At 43.0% G+C, this 14,429-nt stretch overlaps 1 protein-coding gene and 2 long non-coding RNA genes across 9 annotated transcripts in view; 2 read left to right on the forward strand and 1 right to left on the reverse strand.

Moving 5' to 3' along the window:
- Positions 1-231: 231 nt before the first annotated feature.
- Positions 232-2,783, reverse strand: LOC111093581. Its single transcript, XR_005382742.1, has 2 exons — positions 2,373-2,783; positions 232-532 (listed from the first exon to the last, which is right to left on the reverse strand). It is a non-coding gene; the product is annotated as an uncharacterized LOC111093581 (long non-coding RNA).
- The window catches only part of UBE2D3 (ubiquitin conjugating enzyme E2 D3), a 30,961-nt gene continuing 19,113 nt past the window's right edge, over positions 2,582-14,429 (forward strand). For 2 of the 7 annotated variants that reach the window (XM_038582017.1, XM_038582012.1), the window contains exons 1-2: positions 3,112-3,269; positions 4,045-4,201. In XM_038582017.1, coding sequence (XP_038437945.1) covers positions 4,178-4,201 — 24 coding nt within the window. In that variant the 5' untranslated portion in view covers positions 3,112-3,269; positions 4,045-4,177. The other 5 variants (XM_038582013.1, XM_038582015.1, XM_038582018.1 and 2 more) reach the window with 5 other exon arrangements.
- On the forward strand, positions 4,932-7,136 carry LOC119867195. The gene is made up of 2 exons (XR_005382743.1): positions 4,932-5,328; positions 5,998-7,136. It is a non-coding gene; the product is annotated as an uncharacterized LOC119867195 (long non-coding RNA).

A 14,429-nucleotide genomic window follows, 5' to 3' on the forward strand; every position in this document is an offset into this window, starting at 1 on the left:
CCCTTCAAGGTTTACCAACAGGAATAAGTCCACTAAGACCTTACCGAAAATTTTTTATCATAAAGTTCATGGACAGAACTAGGGAGTATGTGAATTTGGATGGGGAAAAATACATCTTTATTTTTACTAATCTCTAACCGAAATTTACTATTTCCTTCAATTTTAAAAGTAAGCAACAATACCTACATCTGTATCACCAAGAGAAGTAAGATACTTTACATCACAACATAGTTGTTGCTATGAATTTTACTTTATACATTTAAAAACATTACTCTTAGAAGAGTCCATGGCTTTACCAGACTGCCAACGTGGTCTGTGGCACAAAAAAGTGAAGAACTCTGACCTCAAATTTGTGCCAGTCTGTTATACTTTGTTAATTAAGAGCATTAACATGTTCCATTACACTTTCATACTGAAGTTTGTTTAGATTAGGGGAATACAAATTGGCTTATCTGAGACTTTTCTTTATGGACCTCCTGGATATTGTGAGTTCCCTTTGGGGGATGTTTCCTATCTCTTGTAACCTTGGCTTCTGAAAGAACAAAACAGAGGGAGAAATAAGTCAAAATTAGATTCAGAGGACACTGAAAGTAGAAATATAAAGCATCTTACTCCCCTACTTTCTAAATTATTTTTTTAAACAAACTTTTTTTTAAGATTAAAAAATCTCTTTTTTTTTTTTTTTATTCGTGAGACACACAGAGAGAGAGAGGCAAGAGAAGCAGGCTCCATGCAGGGAGTCCGATACGGGACTCAATCCTGGGACTCCAGGATCACGCCCAGGGCAGAAGACAGGTGCTCAACTGCTGAGCCACCTAGGTGTCCCTCTACTTTCTAAATTAAAAGGCAGTATTAAATTCCACTCATTAAATACCCTGAAGTTAACTGCCTGGGTTCAAACTCTACTTCTGCCATTTATTAACTGTGTAATCCTGGGACAGTAACTTCATCTCCCGAAGCATCAAGTTCTTTATTTGTAAAAGGTTAATAAGCACAGTACCTGACACATGACAAGTGTTGCATAAACATTACCTATATTTATGATTACTCTTACATGTTTGTTTCACATTCTGGCCAGTTAATGTCTGACTGGTTAGATTAAGAACTTATGTTTATCAAGTATTATAGTCTACAGTGCCCTTTCACATACATTATGACACCTGAACTATACCACAAACCTGTAAAAAAAAAAAGGCTGCTATTATTATGTATAGTTCAGTGTAGGAAGAAACTAAGATGGTAAGCAACCACACAGTATCACACCAACGAGAATAGAGCAAGAACTCAAACCTGGATTTCACCCTCCACCCCAACTGCCTAATTCTGTGTTTCTACTCAAGTAGACCGGTTAAATCAGAGAACAAAGATTATTCTAGGAGAAGGGAAACAGGCTATGTGATGAGCACTTTAGTACTCTGCTATTCACGGGGCTGTACTCTGACCAGAATCATCTGTACCACCTGGGAGTTTGTTAAAACTGTGAAATCTCATGCTCCACCAAGGCCTACTACATCAAAATCTACATTCTGAACAAAATCCTTAGCTGATTCACAGAGATACTAGCTTGAGCAGGGTTTCACCAATTGCTCGAGTGACACTCCTCCTGACCACGTAAGCGGTATACATTAGCCCATTCATCACAGACCTACTTTAGCTTTTATTAGGTAATACTTTATTGTAACCAGAAATTGCTGCTTTTCTTTTTTTTTTAAACTATATTTTAAAAACAAGTTAATTTTCCTCTTTGATTCTTTAAAATATCCACTTCGTTAAGTCAGGAAATGTTCGAAAACTTTAAGCAGGTCAGCGCTTACCTTTAATCCTTTTAAAAATTACTGTCGTACCACCCCTTTGCCTGAAGGATACCCTAGAGAGCCAAACCACCTTCTCCATTATTTTACACCCGGCAGATTAAACAGGCCAATTCTGCTCTTCCCTTTCTGCCCGCCCCCGGATGTTTCAGTTAAGTAATACGTTTTTCTGACCCAAAACTCTGATCTTTTGAGTTTTGCAACTCTGTGGACCTAGAAGTTGAAACACGGCAAGAGGAAGAAGGAGGTGTTAAGTCTCTTCCCGTACCTCAATCCTGGCGGATGGTGACAGGCAAATAGCCTGCCCCTATTTCCCTACCCTCCACGTTAATCCATAGTTGAATCTGATGCCTAGACGACTGCGACTGGGAGGGGCTCTAGGAGGCCCCCTTTCCTCAGTACGGACCCTCTAGGTCAGAAACGCGCTGTGTCTCGGCACGTGAGAGCGCTCATCAGCGGTCCGCTCGGTTCTATTTACAACGAGTGTTGCACTTTGAGGGGTGCCTCCTCCCCCTGGTTAACGAGCCCGCACGGGCAGGCGAGTGCGGATATATTGCTCACCTGCTCCACCGAAATCTCGGAAGGCCCGGATCAACCTGGACTAAAGGTACCCGGTGATTAGCCCGTGGCACCTCCCGCCGCACATTCCTGATTGGGCGCGTGAGGGACGGACGCGCCGGCGCGCGCTCCAACCCGTCCGGGGAATTCCAGTTCCCCTCCCTCCCACCAGCAGAAGCATCCAGGGGCGGTGCTTCCCGACGACGGCCCGCCCCTACTCCAGCCGGTGCCTATTGCATCTCGCGAGAACTTGTAGATTCGGGGGGCGGGCCCCCAACAGGAAGAGCTCACGCAACTGCCCTTAAGTCATTGCAGGGCTATCGCTCCGGCTAGCCAGCCACGAGGTTCTCGCGAGATCCGCCGCCTCAATACCAAGTGAGGAAACTGGGGGACGCTGCTGGGAGGGGCGTGGGTCTCGACCGCGCAGCTGCCGCTTCCATTACCTTCCTCCCATGGTCTCCTTCCGGTTCTCGATGCTTCTCTGAGTCTGAGGGTTTCCGCCGCTCGTCCACCCTCCCCCCCCCCCCAGCCCATGACCCGCCTCCGGCCCCCGCCCTCCCAGTCCAACCTCCGATCTGTTTAGTAAGAAGGTGCTGTTCCGAAAAGAAGGAAGAGGGGGTAGCACAGATCAACTCGGTCCCGGACGTAGGAAGTAAACCGTCCCCCCGTCCCCCTTCGCTTCGTCCTGTGCTCGCGACGGCGGCGTTGGCGGACTGATACGCGGCGGTGAAGAGGCAGGAGGAGGGGGGAGGGGCGGAGCGTGGCAGCTGGCAGTAGTTCCGTCAGAGCGGACATCTTGTGGCTGTGTCGTGCGCGTGAGCCCCGTAGGGCCGGGGAGGCACCAGCTGCCGCGCGGGGAGGAGGCCGAGGCCGCAGCTTGAGGGAGGCCCCGGCCCCTCTGTACGCGTGGGTGTGGACGGCTAGGGGAAGGGAAGGGAGGCCGGCCCCCTGGCCGGCCGGGTAAGAGGGGAGATCCGGGCCTCGGGTGGCTGGAGTGACCAGCCTGTTGGGTGGGGTAGGGTGGGAAGGCTGGGGAAGCCGGGGCCTCGCCTGCCCAAGGGGGTGGGGGAATGGGCGCGTCCTCGCGCCCGAGCCGGAGCCTCAGGGGCAGCTCGGGCGCGTGGTGGCGGTGGCGGGGCGGGCGCGTGCGGGAGCGCGCTGGAAGGCGGAGTGTACGGTGGCGTCAGGGCCGACAGAATAGCTCTGGCTGCGGGGACGGCAACCTACAGCAAGTCTCTTTATTATTTCCTTCTCCTTCCGGGCCGCACCTTTGAGCAGAAACCGAAAGAACCCCGGCGTCAGTCCGGAGCCTCCAGTCTTCCCCCTCCCCCCTAGCCTTTCTTCGCCCTAGTGACGCCGGCGCAGCGCCGACTAGGCCCCGGCTCCTCCTCTGCTGGGCTCCGGACCCTGCCCCGCACCCACCCCTTTCTCCTACGCCTCTTCCTCTCCCACCCGGGTCTCTTTCGAGAGGCCGGGAAGTCAAACTTGTAGCCGCCCCCTCCGCTCTTCCCGTCACCCTCGCCGCCTCTCCGGGCCGAAGCACGGCATAGAGGCTGTTGGTGGCTTTGCCACGCCACCCCACCCACCCCGGATCGCGACCGTTTTAAGGGACCTGGATTCATCAGGGTCTCTCCGGGGCCTGTGCGAGTGCTGATCTGCTCCGTTTTTGCAAAAGGCGCCTGTGTCTGGCAGAGCCGGTGTGAGACGAAGAGAGACAATCCTTCCCTGCCGCCCGGGTAATCAAGAGTTTTGGCCGGACCTTTGAGCACACACCGAGAGAGTGAGGAGCCAGACGAAAAGCACAGACTATGGCGCTGAAACGGATTAATAAGGTAACCCACGGGGCTGAAGGGAAGGGGGTCGTGGGAGGAAACGAAGGCTCGGTCTCGGAGGAAAGCGTGGGGGTGGGGAGGAAGTATAATTAGGAAAACGTCTTTCCTTGGGTCACTTCTGTGGGGGGGGGGGGGATGGGAAAGAAAGGAGGCTTAAAGCTAGAGAACAGAACACTTGTGGCGAATGAGCTGTTTATCTTGAGTATGTTTCAGTTGGAGTCGGCCCAAATGAGGGGTGGGGGAGAGTGATTTTAGGCGCTTGGGTTTTGCTGCTAAAAAGAGTTTTTTAGTCTTGTTTGAGGGTCAGAATTGCCCAGAGACGCTCCCGCAGATGTCATGGCGCTCCCTAGTCTCGGTGCTTGAGAACTTTGGCTGTAAGATCAAGGTTTTCGGGTTTTCTAGGGGGAAGAGTCGTAGGAAACTCCTAGGGGAGGTGATAGAAATCTGGCGGGTCCTGAACCTAATTGGGGGTCGGTGTAGAAGTCTCTTGGCGGCTGAAGAGTAGTGACTGAACCTAGTTAAACTTCATCGACTCTGAGCAGGTTACACAAGAATAAGTGGGGCTGGGAAGAGATGGGCTGACACGATGTTACCACTTCCTATGTTTTGTAGTTGAGACTTCTCACTCGAATTTATAAGAGGGACGCTGCGAACTGGTGTAAAAGGCTTCTGGAAGCTCCCTTCTTTTGACTGGGGGGTGGGGGGGTGGGCGGTACGGGTGTGATGGCAGTAAGGGAAGGTTTGGTGTACCTATCTTTGTCTCGGCTGATTTTATAACACTTTCGGAGATGATTGGCTACTTGAAACGTGGTTTGATAGAAACTATTGATAGATAGAAGTTGAAAGAAATACGTTTTTTCGAGCCTGGGGGGGGCGCCGGGTGAGCGGAACCTTCACCTCCGGTGGTTTAGTCTCATTTTCTTGCTCTAACTTCTATCCCGCATTTTAAGATGGCGGCTGCTTTAACTGGTTCAGGCTTTTTCCGGCATCTCCTTTCGTCATTATATGAAATAATATTCTTTGTTAAATGTTAACTTTTACATCAGATTGTACACAGCTCTTGAGACGTCCTGCTGAAGACTCGATGTTCAAACTCTCAAACTGCATTTCCCTTTTTTGTAACTTGTGTATGTGTGGTGTATTTGGTTCTTGCACAATCGAGGAGGGTGGAGTATTTACAGCTAACTTGAAAAAAATGTCATGGAATAAATTCAGCCTTACTAAAAAACTAGGGAGACCGAGGGGGCTGTGGGTTAGAAACTTCGGTTTTCATGGGTTACTTTTTTTTAAAGGAGTTCTATATGGGAGGCATGGCAGGGACTTGGCTTGTACTAAGTAGACCTGATGCTGCCTAATTTTAATTATGTGTGACTTTGAGTTTATTTGAGCAAACTGGTATTCTGAAAGATGATGGTTCAGATTTTCGTGTAATGAAAGAGACTGAAATCTTGAATTTTGATTTAGTCCATCATTGCATTGTCATTGTGCGTTTATGTAAAATATACACTTAAATGTTTGTTTTGGAGAGGAAAAAACTTTTAGGAGTTAAGATTTAAAGTAAAAAGGATTAAGCATTTCTTGACCCATTCTAAGGCCAGCAACACATTGGAGAAGCATGGTCGTATTTTACAGCATAGTTAATACAAAGAATAGAATATTCAGTACAGATCAAAACCTTTTATCTATGCGAATTAGTTCAGGTTACTGAGATGTGGAGTAATTCCAAATCCATAGCTTTTTATGCATGTGGAACAACACTTTAAAGGAAGGTCTCATTGATTTTTTTTCTTTTACAGGTGATACCCAGCTGCTGTGACACTACTTAATGATTTAAAAGCTTTAGAGAGGCAATATAATAGTTAAGAATGTGAACTTTGGAGCAGAAATTATCCAGTTAGAGTTCTGGGAATGGGCAAGTTATTTGTATGCCTCTATAAAGCGGATACTTGTTATCTACGAACAATAGTTGAGTGCCTAGTATGTTCTAGACAGTAGGGATGCAACAGCGAGCTAAACAAATTTAGGTACCTAGATTTTATTTCTTTTTAATTCTAGGATTAAAGAGGTCAATGTGTGGCTTTGAACAGGCCCCTGGCACAAGGCAATTCAGATTATTAATACTACTATTTTTAATCTTCAAAAACTTGCTAAAGAACTTTCTTAGTTTAGTACTTTTCATTAATACCGGTCTGTCTTTCGCTGTAAATATTTTGAAGGTATGCGTAATACAGAAACTGGACGTAATACTTTCCAAATTGGAAGAAACTGTGTTATGTGGGACTGTTGATTCAGCCTATAGAAGGTTTTTGAAAGGCATGTGGCTTGGTATTTAGCTGTTAATGTCAGAATCACATGATGAAACGTCAAAAAACAAAAAATGCAAGATCCAAACAATTTTAGTGAGTGGATAAAGAAGATCGCTCTTTTGGGGGGAACCTCTGTTCTAGAAATGAGGTCAAGTAGGCATTGATGTTAGTATGGTATTTCTTCTGTCATGTATCTGTTTGTTTTGAATTTACTGTCTACAGCCCCTAAATTCAAACTATTAAGAGATCTGTATTCCTTGTTGATACTTTCTTGAAATGCTTATCAATGGGAAATTTTTAGCCATTAGTAGTAGTTCCTTAGATCAAGCCTTTGGATTTTTTTTTTTCCTAATGCTTACGTTACGATATTTTGAGTATTTATTAGACCAAGCAGCCCTATCAAATAATCTTACTTGGGTTTTTTGCTGTATTATTTATTTCATAAGCTGTAGTTTGGTTTTACAGGACTATTTAATTAAACAACTAGAATCAAAAAAAGGGAACTCCCAAGTTGATTAGTGGTGTTTGAGGACCACAATTTTACTACTTCCATTAAACAAAATAACATAGAGTGCTTGTATTTTGGGGAAATTTTCAGAACTTTACATAAAATAAGTGAGCTGAGCCTAGATGAGCAATGTTTTGTTTGCAGTGCGTCAGAACTATTTGAAACATCTGAATTAACTCCTTAAATATTACAACAACTCAAGGAAGTGGGTACAATTAAATTATTATCCTCATTTCAAGATTAGAAACCTGAGGCACAGAAAGGTCAAACAAAAACCGCCCAGGGTCATACCATGGGAGAATTGGGATTAGAACCTGGATAGTCTGGCTCTACATTGTGTCTTAACTGTTATATCAAACTTTAGGTTTTTGGTATTTAAAAGAGTTTTCTTTAGCATTATTGTGCTGCTGATAATAGTGAAGACTTAGCATTTACTATGTACCAAGCACTATTCCTAAGCCCTTTGTAAGAATCCACTTCTCTAATCCTCACAACAGTTCTCTGCGATAGATGCTCTTTACCATTCCATTTTATGCATGAGGAAACAGGCAAAGAGAGGTTAAGTTCCTTGTGTAGTCACACAGCCAGTGAGTGACTGAGATGCATATCAGATAGTCTACCTCAAAAATTTAAGCTTTTAAACTCTATGCTATACTGCTATTTCAGACCATTTGAGTTTCTCTTTTTATCAGATGAATGAATGAATGAATGTCAGTTTGGTCTTGCTACCTGTTACTCTCCTCTCCCATTTCACATTTAAATAACTGGGATTCAACTTCAATCTTATTCTCAGGTTATGGCTAAATGTGAACTAAGTGGTCCACTAACCTAAGTTTCGAAAACAAGAGTGAGTTTCTTTTTGATTGGTCTCTTTTCAAGGACTGTGGGAACCACCATGTGCCGACTAATTGCTAGATGTATCTTAAAATACACTTTTTCCCCAAAGAGCCTATAGGCTGGATAACATGGTTTTGCAGGTGTTTCTTTAAGATCCTTAAGGTGCTTCGGTAGCCAGCTAATTTTGTGGGATTGTTGTGTGACTCACGGATGCTGATGATGGTGACCTTGGAGTTTAGTTTTATTAAGAGTGACTAACTTGGACGTTGCTTTCATCCTCCTTCTCATCTGTAGTAGTCTAGTTTTCATTATTCCTGCAAATATAAAGTTGAATACTCTTATTAGCGCTAGGGGAGAAAACAACTACTTCTGTCTCTAGGTTGTAGGTTGTTTAATTCATGGATTCAGTGCTTCCTGTTAGTCCAAAATACAGTTTGATTCTTACAGATTTTTCAAATCCTTTTGACTATAATGATCCACCCCCCCCCTTTTTTTTATGGGTTTATTTATTTATTTATTCATTCGTTCATGAGAGAGACAGAGGGGCAGAGACACAGGCAGAGGGAGAAGCAGGCTCCACGCAGGGCGCCCAACGTGGGACGTGATCCTGGGTCTCCATGATCACGCCCTGAACCAGAGGCAGGTGCTAAACCGCTGAGCCACTGGGGCTGCCCTAATGATCCCTATCCTGTAAGGAAGACACTTGATTAGGTTCCTACTACTGACATAAAAGTTTTCAGATTAAAATCTGAAACCTGGGATCCCTGGGTGGCGCAGCAGTTTAGCACCTGCCTTTGGCCCAGGGCGCGATCCTGGAGACCCGGGATCGAATCCCACATCGGGCTCCCGGTGCATGGAGCCTGCTTCTCCCTCTGCCTGTGTCTCTGCCTCTCTCTCTCTCTCTCTCTCTCTCTCTGTGACTATCATAAATAAATAAATAAAAATTAAAAAAAAAAATCTGAAGCCTTTGGCTTTTGCTTTCTGTAGTATATGTTATGGTTTGTGAATTTTGACAAGAGCTGCATTTATATATCAGAATATTAAGCAGTTTCTTTAAAGATTTATTTATTTTTATTTATGATAGACACAGAGAGAAAGAGAGAGGCAGAGACACAGGAGGAGGGAGAAGCAGGCTCCATGCCGGGAGCCCGACTCGGGACTCGATCCCGGGACTCCAGGATCGCGCCCTGGGCCAGAGGCAGGCGCCAAACCGCTGAGCCACCCAGGGATCCCCTATTAAGCACTTTCTTAAAGACTATTGTATGTGGGATCTTAGCCAGATTTATGGAATCATTTTCTCTGGGAATAGGCGTAATTTTGAAGTGTCCCCTAGGTGATTCTGAGGCCTCCCTCTGGTTAAGATCCACAGACCTAGGGATAATCTTTTAATCAATACTTACATGGAGGTTTTACTCTGTTTGGCACAGTAGTCTAGTCCCAGGAGATAAAAAATGAGGAAGCCTTATTACCCACGAGAATCTCTGCTTTGAGTGGAAGAAACAAGTGTATAAATACAGGACTAGGTGTTTGTCAGAAACACCCATTTAAAAGAATTAAGGGGGGGGAGGGGAATCCCTGGGTGGCTCAGTGGTTTAGTGCCTGCCTTTGGCCCAGGGCCTAATCCTGGAGACCCGGGATCAAGTCCCACATCAAGCGCCCTGCGTGGAACCTGCTTCTCCCTCTCCCTCTGCCTGTGTCTTTGTCTCTCTCTCTCTCTCTCTCTCTCTCTCATGAATGAATAAATAAAATCTTAAAAAAAAAATAAAAAAGAATTAAGGGGAATCTTTTTTCACGTATTAGGTTTACCCATTATTATTAAAGACAGTTTAAATATTTTACCTGTATTTTATCATCTTAGGGTAGTTTTTCTAACTTAATTCTCATTGTCAAAACAAAGTATTTTGAAATTAACAAAATGATTTTCAACCTCTGCTTGGAAAATTTTGTGTTCATGATTTGATTTTGCTACCAATAGCAATGATCTTATTTAAAAATTGAACAGTGTAATTAAGAACAGATGAATTTAGTGAATATTTTATTAGCCAAGTTAATCTTGGTAGATAAGATTTTCAAAACTACCCTCTGCCTTGTTATTTGGGGAAGGGAAAAATTGATGAAGTATTTTATACTTTCCCTTAAACATCTGATTTTTATCTCCAACAATACTTCCAACATAATCTTGTATCATTCAGACTTTGAACTTTGCACAGCTGGATTTGTCATATTTGGCCTTGTCGGTTTCAGTTATGAATCACTACTTGGTTACTTGTTCATTTTTAGGATGGAGTACTGGTTCACATTCATCCTAGTCTTGTTATCATTTCAAAGCTAATGTATAATTGGATGTTTTCAACCACTGGACTCTGTTAATTTTGTTTTATTTATTTTAAGATTTTATTTACTTATTCGTGAGAGACAGGCAGACTCCATCCAGGAAGCCTGATTCAGGACTCGATCCTGGGACTCCAGGATCATGCCCTGGGCCAAAGGCAGGCAGACAGACGCTCAACTGCTGAGCCACCCAGGCGTCCCTATTTTTTCCATTTATGAAATACCTTGTATCCTTTTACATATCAAAGCTGAGAACCTGAATTTGGCTGTTTTTGCCTATGGAAGGAGAGCTTGAATAATTCTAAGTGACTTAAGTGGTGATCTAAAGAAAAAATTGTATTATTCGTTCGACCCATTTTTTATATCTTGTCTAATGAGCAAGCACACTGTCTCACCTGTAATTAGAACTAAATAGGAAATTAATATATTGTCAGTGATACAGTGAGACATGGTTTGTAGCACCTACCTACCTGTTAATCCTTAAGGTAAAAGAAACTTCCAGGATTTCTCAGAAATTACAAATTCCAAACTAAAATGATTTTAAAGTGACTATTCCTTCTAATTCATGTCTACAGTTTTATGAAATTGTTCAGATCCCCAAGTATTTTTGCCACGCTTCCTTCTGAAATAACTTAGGGGAGCATACATCTCTGAAATGTTTGCTGTTTTCTCCTTTACCATTTGTGTTTACACATGGTATATAGAAATTTCACAACATTAAATTTAGTGAAATTTTTTTACTTTATTGTAAAGATTTTATAAATTCATGAGAGACACAGGGAGAGAAAGAGAGGCAGAGACATAGGCAGAGGGAGAAGCAGGCTCCTCTCAGGGAGCCCGATGTGATGTGGGACTGGAGCCCGGGTCTCCAGGGTCGTGGGCTGAAGGCGGCGCTAAACTGCTGAGCCACCCGGGCTGCCTGAAGTTTTTTACTTTATAGTAAACCTGATCTTTATAAGAACAATTAAAATAGTTTTTATCTGCCTAATTAGGCAATTGTGCTGCATTTTGTCCTATCATTGATCTGAATATGTACCTTTATATTTTGCTAGGTTGTAAAGGCTCCTTGAGGGTGATTCTTACCTCAAATTTTCTTGTAAAGGCACTCTTCTTGCCTCCCACCTCATGGCCTCATCTCATCCAGCCCCCAACGTAGTATTTTCTTGTGCTCAGTATAGGTCTTAGAGGCAAGTCAAGGGCTGTCCTTATAGTGCTTTTCCCCATAGTAGTTATTTATGCATATTTTGTCTTTAAGTCAAAAAATTTTTAAAGAGGTTGACTCTTTAATAAAAATACAAGAAATTACTTTTCAGTAATGGCCTGAACTTCTAAGTTTTCCCAAAAGTGATGATAGGAATTTTGTCTATGCTACTGCTATCATTGGAACCTTTGTGTGATAATGTGCAAGATGAATGGTGGAGTATGGGATAACAAATTATTGTGAACATGGTGATTATTATACCCAAGGGTGGAACCCATGAACTTGGCGTTACCACAGTAATCATCTTTGTTTTCATAAATACTGACTTTGGTTCTTTAATATGTAAGTAGTGGCTATCATTGGAAGAATGTTAAGCAGATTGCTTAAATGGTTATTACTTAGAAGCATTAAATCTTCCTGAACACTGATCTAACATGGCTGTTGTGTAGCTTCATTGTTTGTAAATAGTTCTTGTATTTCCAATTTTATAAGTTCTTTAAAAGGTAGAGACTGGGCAGCCTGGGTGGCTCAGCGGTTTGGCACCTGCCTTCAGCCCAGGGCGTGATCCTGGAGACCCGGGATCGGGATCGAGTCCCACGTCTGGCTCCTTACAGGGAGCCTGCTTCTCCCTCTGCCTGTGTTTCTGCCTCTCTCTCTGTTTCTCATGGATAAGTAAATAAAATATTTTAAAAATAAAATAAAAGGTAGAGACTATTTTTTTATACTTCCCTATCATTTCTGTATGCTTTTGTGTTTGATACCTTGGTTTCCTGTTCTTCACAGCCTATGATTAGTCATTTCACTTTGAAATGAGTAAGATGTAGCAAGGGAAGCAAGAAGCAAATATTTAGCAGTCTGTTTAGACTTCTAGGCCAGTGTCTCAGCCTTTTCTTTCTTTTTTTCTTTCCTTTTTTTTTTTTAAGATTTTATTTATTTATTCACGAGAGACCTAGAGAGAGAGGAAGAGACACAGGCAGAGGGAGAAGCAGGCTCCATGCAAGGAGCCCGATGTGGGACTCGATCCCAGGTCTCCAGGATCACACCCTGGGCTGCAGGCGACCGCTGCGCCACCTGGGCTGCCCTCGGCCTTTTCATAATTTACTTTTTTTTTTTTTTTTTTTTTTTTAAGATTTTATTTATTCATGAGAGAGAGGCATAGGCAGAGGAAGAAGCAGACTCCTCTTAGGGAGCCCGATGCGGGACTAGATCCCTGGACTGGGATCACGCCCTGAGCCACAGGCAGACACTCAACCACTGAGCCACCCAGGCGTCCCTCATGATTTACTTCTAACAGTCAACTGTCAAAAAGAGCCTGTGTGCTGTAATGATCAAAGCAAAGATCTTTCTCAAGATGACCTGGAGGCTGGGTCCCACAAAAGGAATGGTCAAACTCCTTAACGTTTAGTCATATACCTCCAGACCAGAACACTCAGTGGCATAAGCTATACCTTTTGGTTGCCTTTTAGATTTCTTGACTCTCTTATCCTTTGAGTCTGCTTAAGCTTTTAAGTGGAAAGAAGCATATTTCTAAGTGAGAAAAGGCCTGGATTCTCACACTTACCAGGTGTTCAGGAAGTTTTCAGGAGAAGTTCAGAGGATGGTGATCCAAAAAGAAAATTTTCTTCAAAGAACACACTATGGCAAAGAAATGTCTAACTTTGGTGAGGTTTTTGGTGTTTGTTTTTTTATGTCCTTGTATGCCCTTGGTCCGTTTTAAAGTGTCAACATGAGTGGAGACATTAGCAACTCCTAGTGTGTGACAGCCTCCCTGCCAACCTCTATGCTATTTTAGTGGTCTTAATAGTTGGCTGAGAGCCCACCTTAGTAATCCTCTTCTTGGGGAAAGGAGTGGTTAACAGTATGAAGACGTTACAGGTGCTGTATGTGAGCTGTTCTCTTTGGTCCTTGGCTGTGGTCCTCTCTACTATGAAGCAAAGAGCTAACTTTTTCAGTTCTTTGTATAATTTTGCAAATTGTTTTTGTCCCTAAAGCATGTGAAACTTTTAGGATCTAAAGCATAAGGTTAAAACCAAAGACAATTTTGAAAAATTTTTGAGTAGGGGCTTCATTGAAAATTGATCTTCAGTCCAGTAAATACAGTTTCCTCCTGGAATGGAACCGATAATTATTTTCTCAGTGGCTTTAATTTAAAGGCTAGGTAATGCTAGGTTCACACTGATTGTAGAGGAACTGATCCTTAGGAAACCTGTATTCCATATCATTCATTCTGGGGCATTTATTCCTTGAGTATAATGGAGAGTTGGGTTGGTACAGTTGAAATTTTTTTCTTCAGTTTGCCAAATACTGTATCAAGATCACCCTTTTGAAAAAGCAGCCATTTTGAAATCTATTCCTAGACCTCTAATTTTCAAGCATCTGGTAGATAAACTACTTTGTTTTCTGACCCATCCTTAAAGCTTAGTATGTCCTACACTTGAATGCAATCTTTCCTCTAGTAGGGGGCTCTGACATAAATAGAAATAAGGCCTGTTTCCCTAAGATTGTTGAAAGGGTAAAATGCTTGGTATTTAAGATCCTTTTTTCATTCTCCATGACTTAGTTCTCATGTTCTTCTCTTACCTGAACTACTGCTGTAGTTCCTAATGTTATCTACTTCTCTGTTGTTTGTATTAGGAATTTCTACAATATGGGGTTGAGTGAGTGATAGCCCCACAAATTAAAATTTTGGGTAGCATAACGTGTATTTTAGGAGATAGAAAGCACTTAGAGTCTTAGAAGTCCTAGTCACAAATAGCATTAAGAGCCAATGCTCTGAATGATACATAACAGAGATACAGACCTAGGTTTATATATATAGATCGTTTTTACATCGCTTAAAATTTGAGGCCCTACAAAACAATGCTATATGTGAAAAGGTACAGATCTAGTTGCACATAAAAATATGGAGAAATAGTGGAAGCCAAATTTGGGCTAATCTGTTAGCTCCTGTGGGGGAAAGGGAATGGAATTTGGGGAGTATGTGAGCTATCTTCAATTATATCCACAAGTTTTGTTTTGTTGTTTAATATGAAGAAAGTGTAAAAA

Source organism: Canis lupus, chromosome 32 (assembly GCF_011100685.1).
Source record: "Canis lupus familiaris isolate Mischka breed German Shepherd chromosome 32, alternate assembly UU_Cfam_GSD_1.0, whole genome shotgun sequence".
Lineage (NCBI taxonomy): Eukaryota > Metazoa > Chordata > Mammalia > Carnivora > Canidae > Canis > Canis lupus.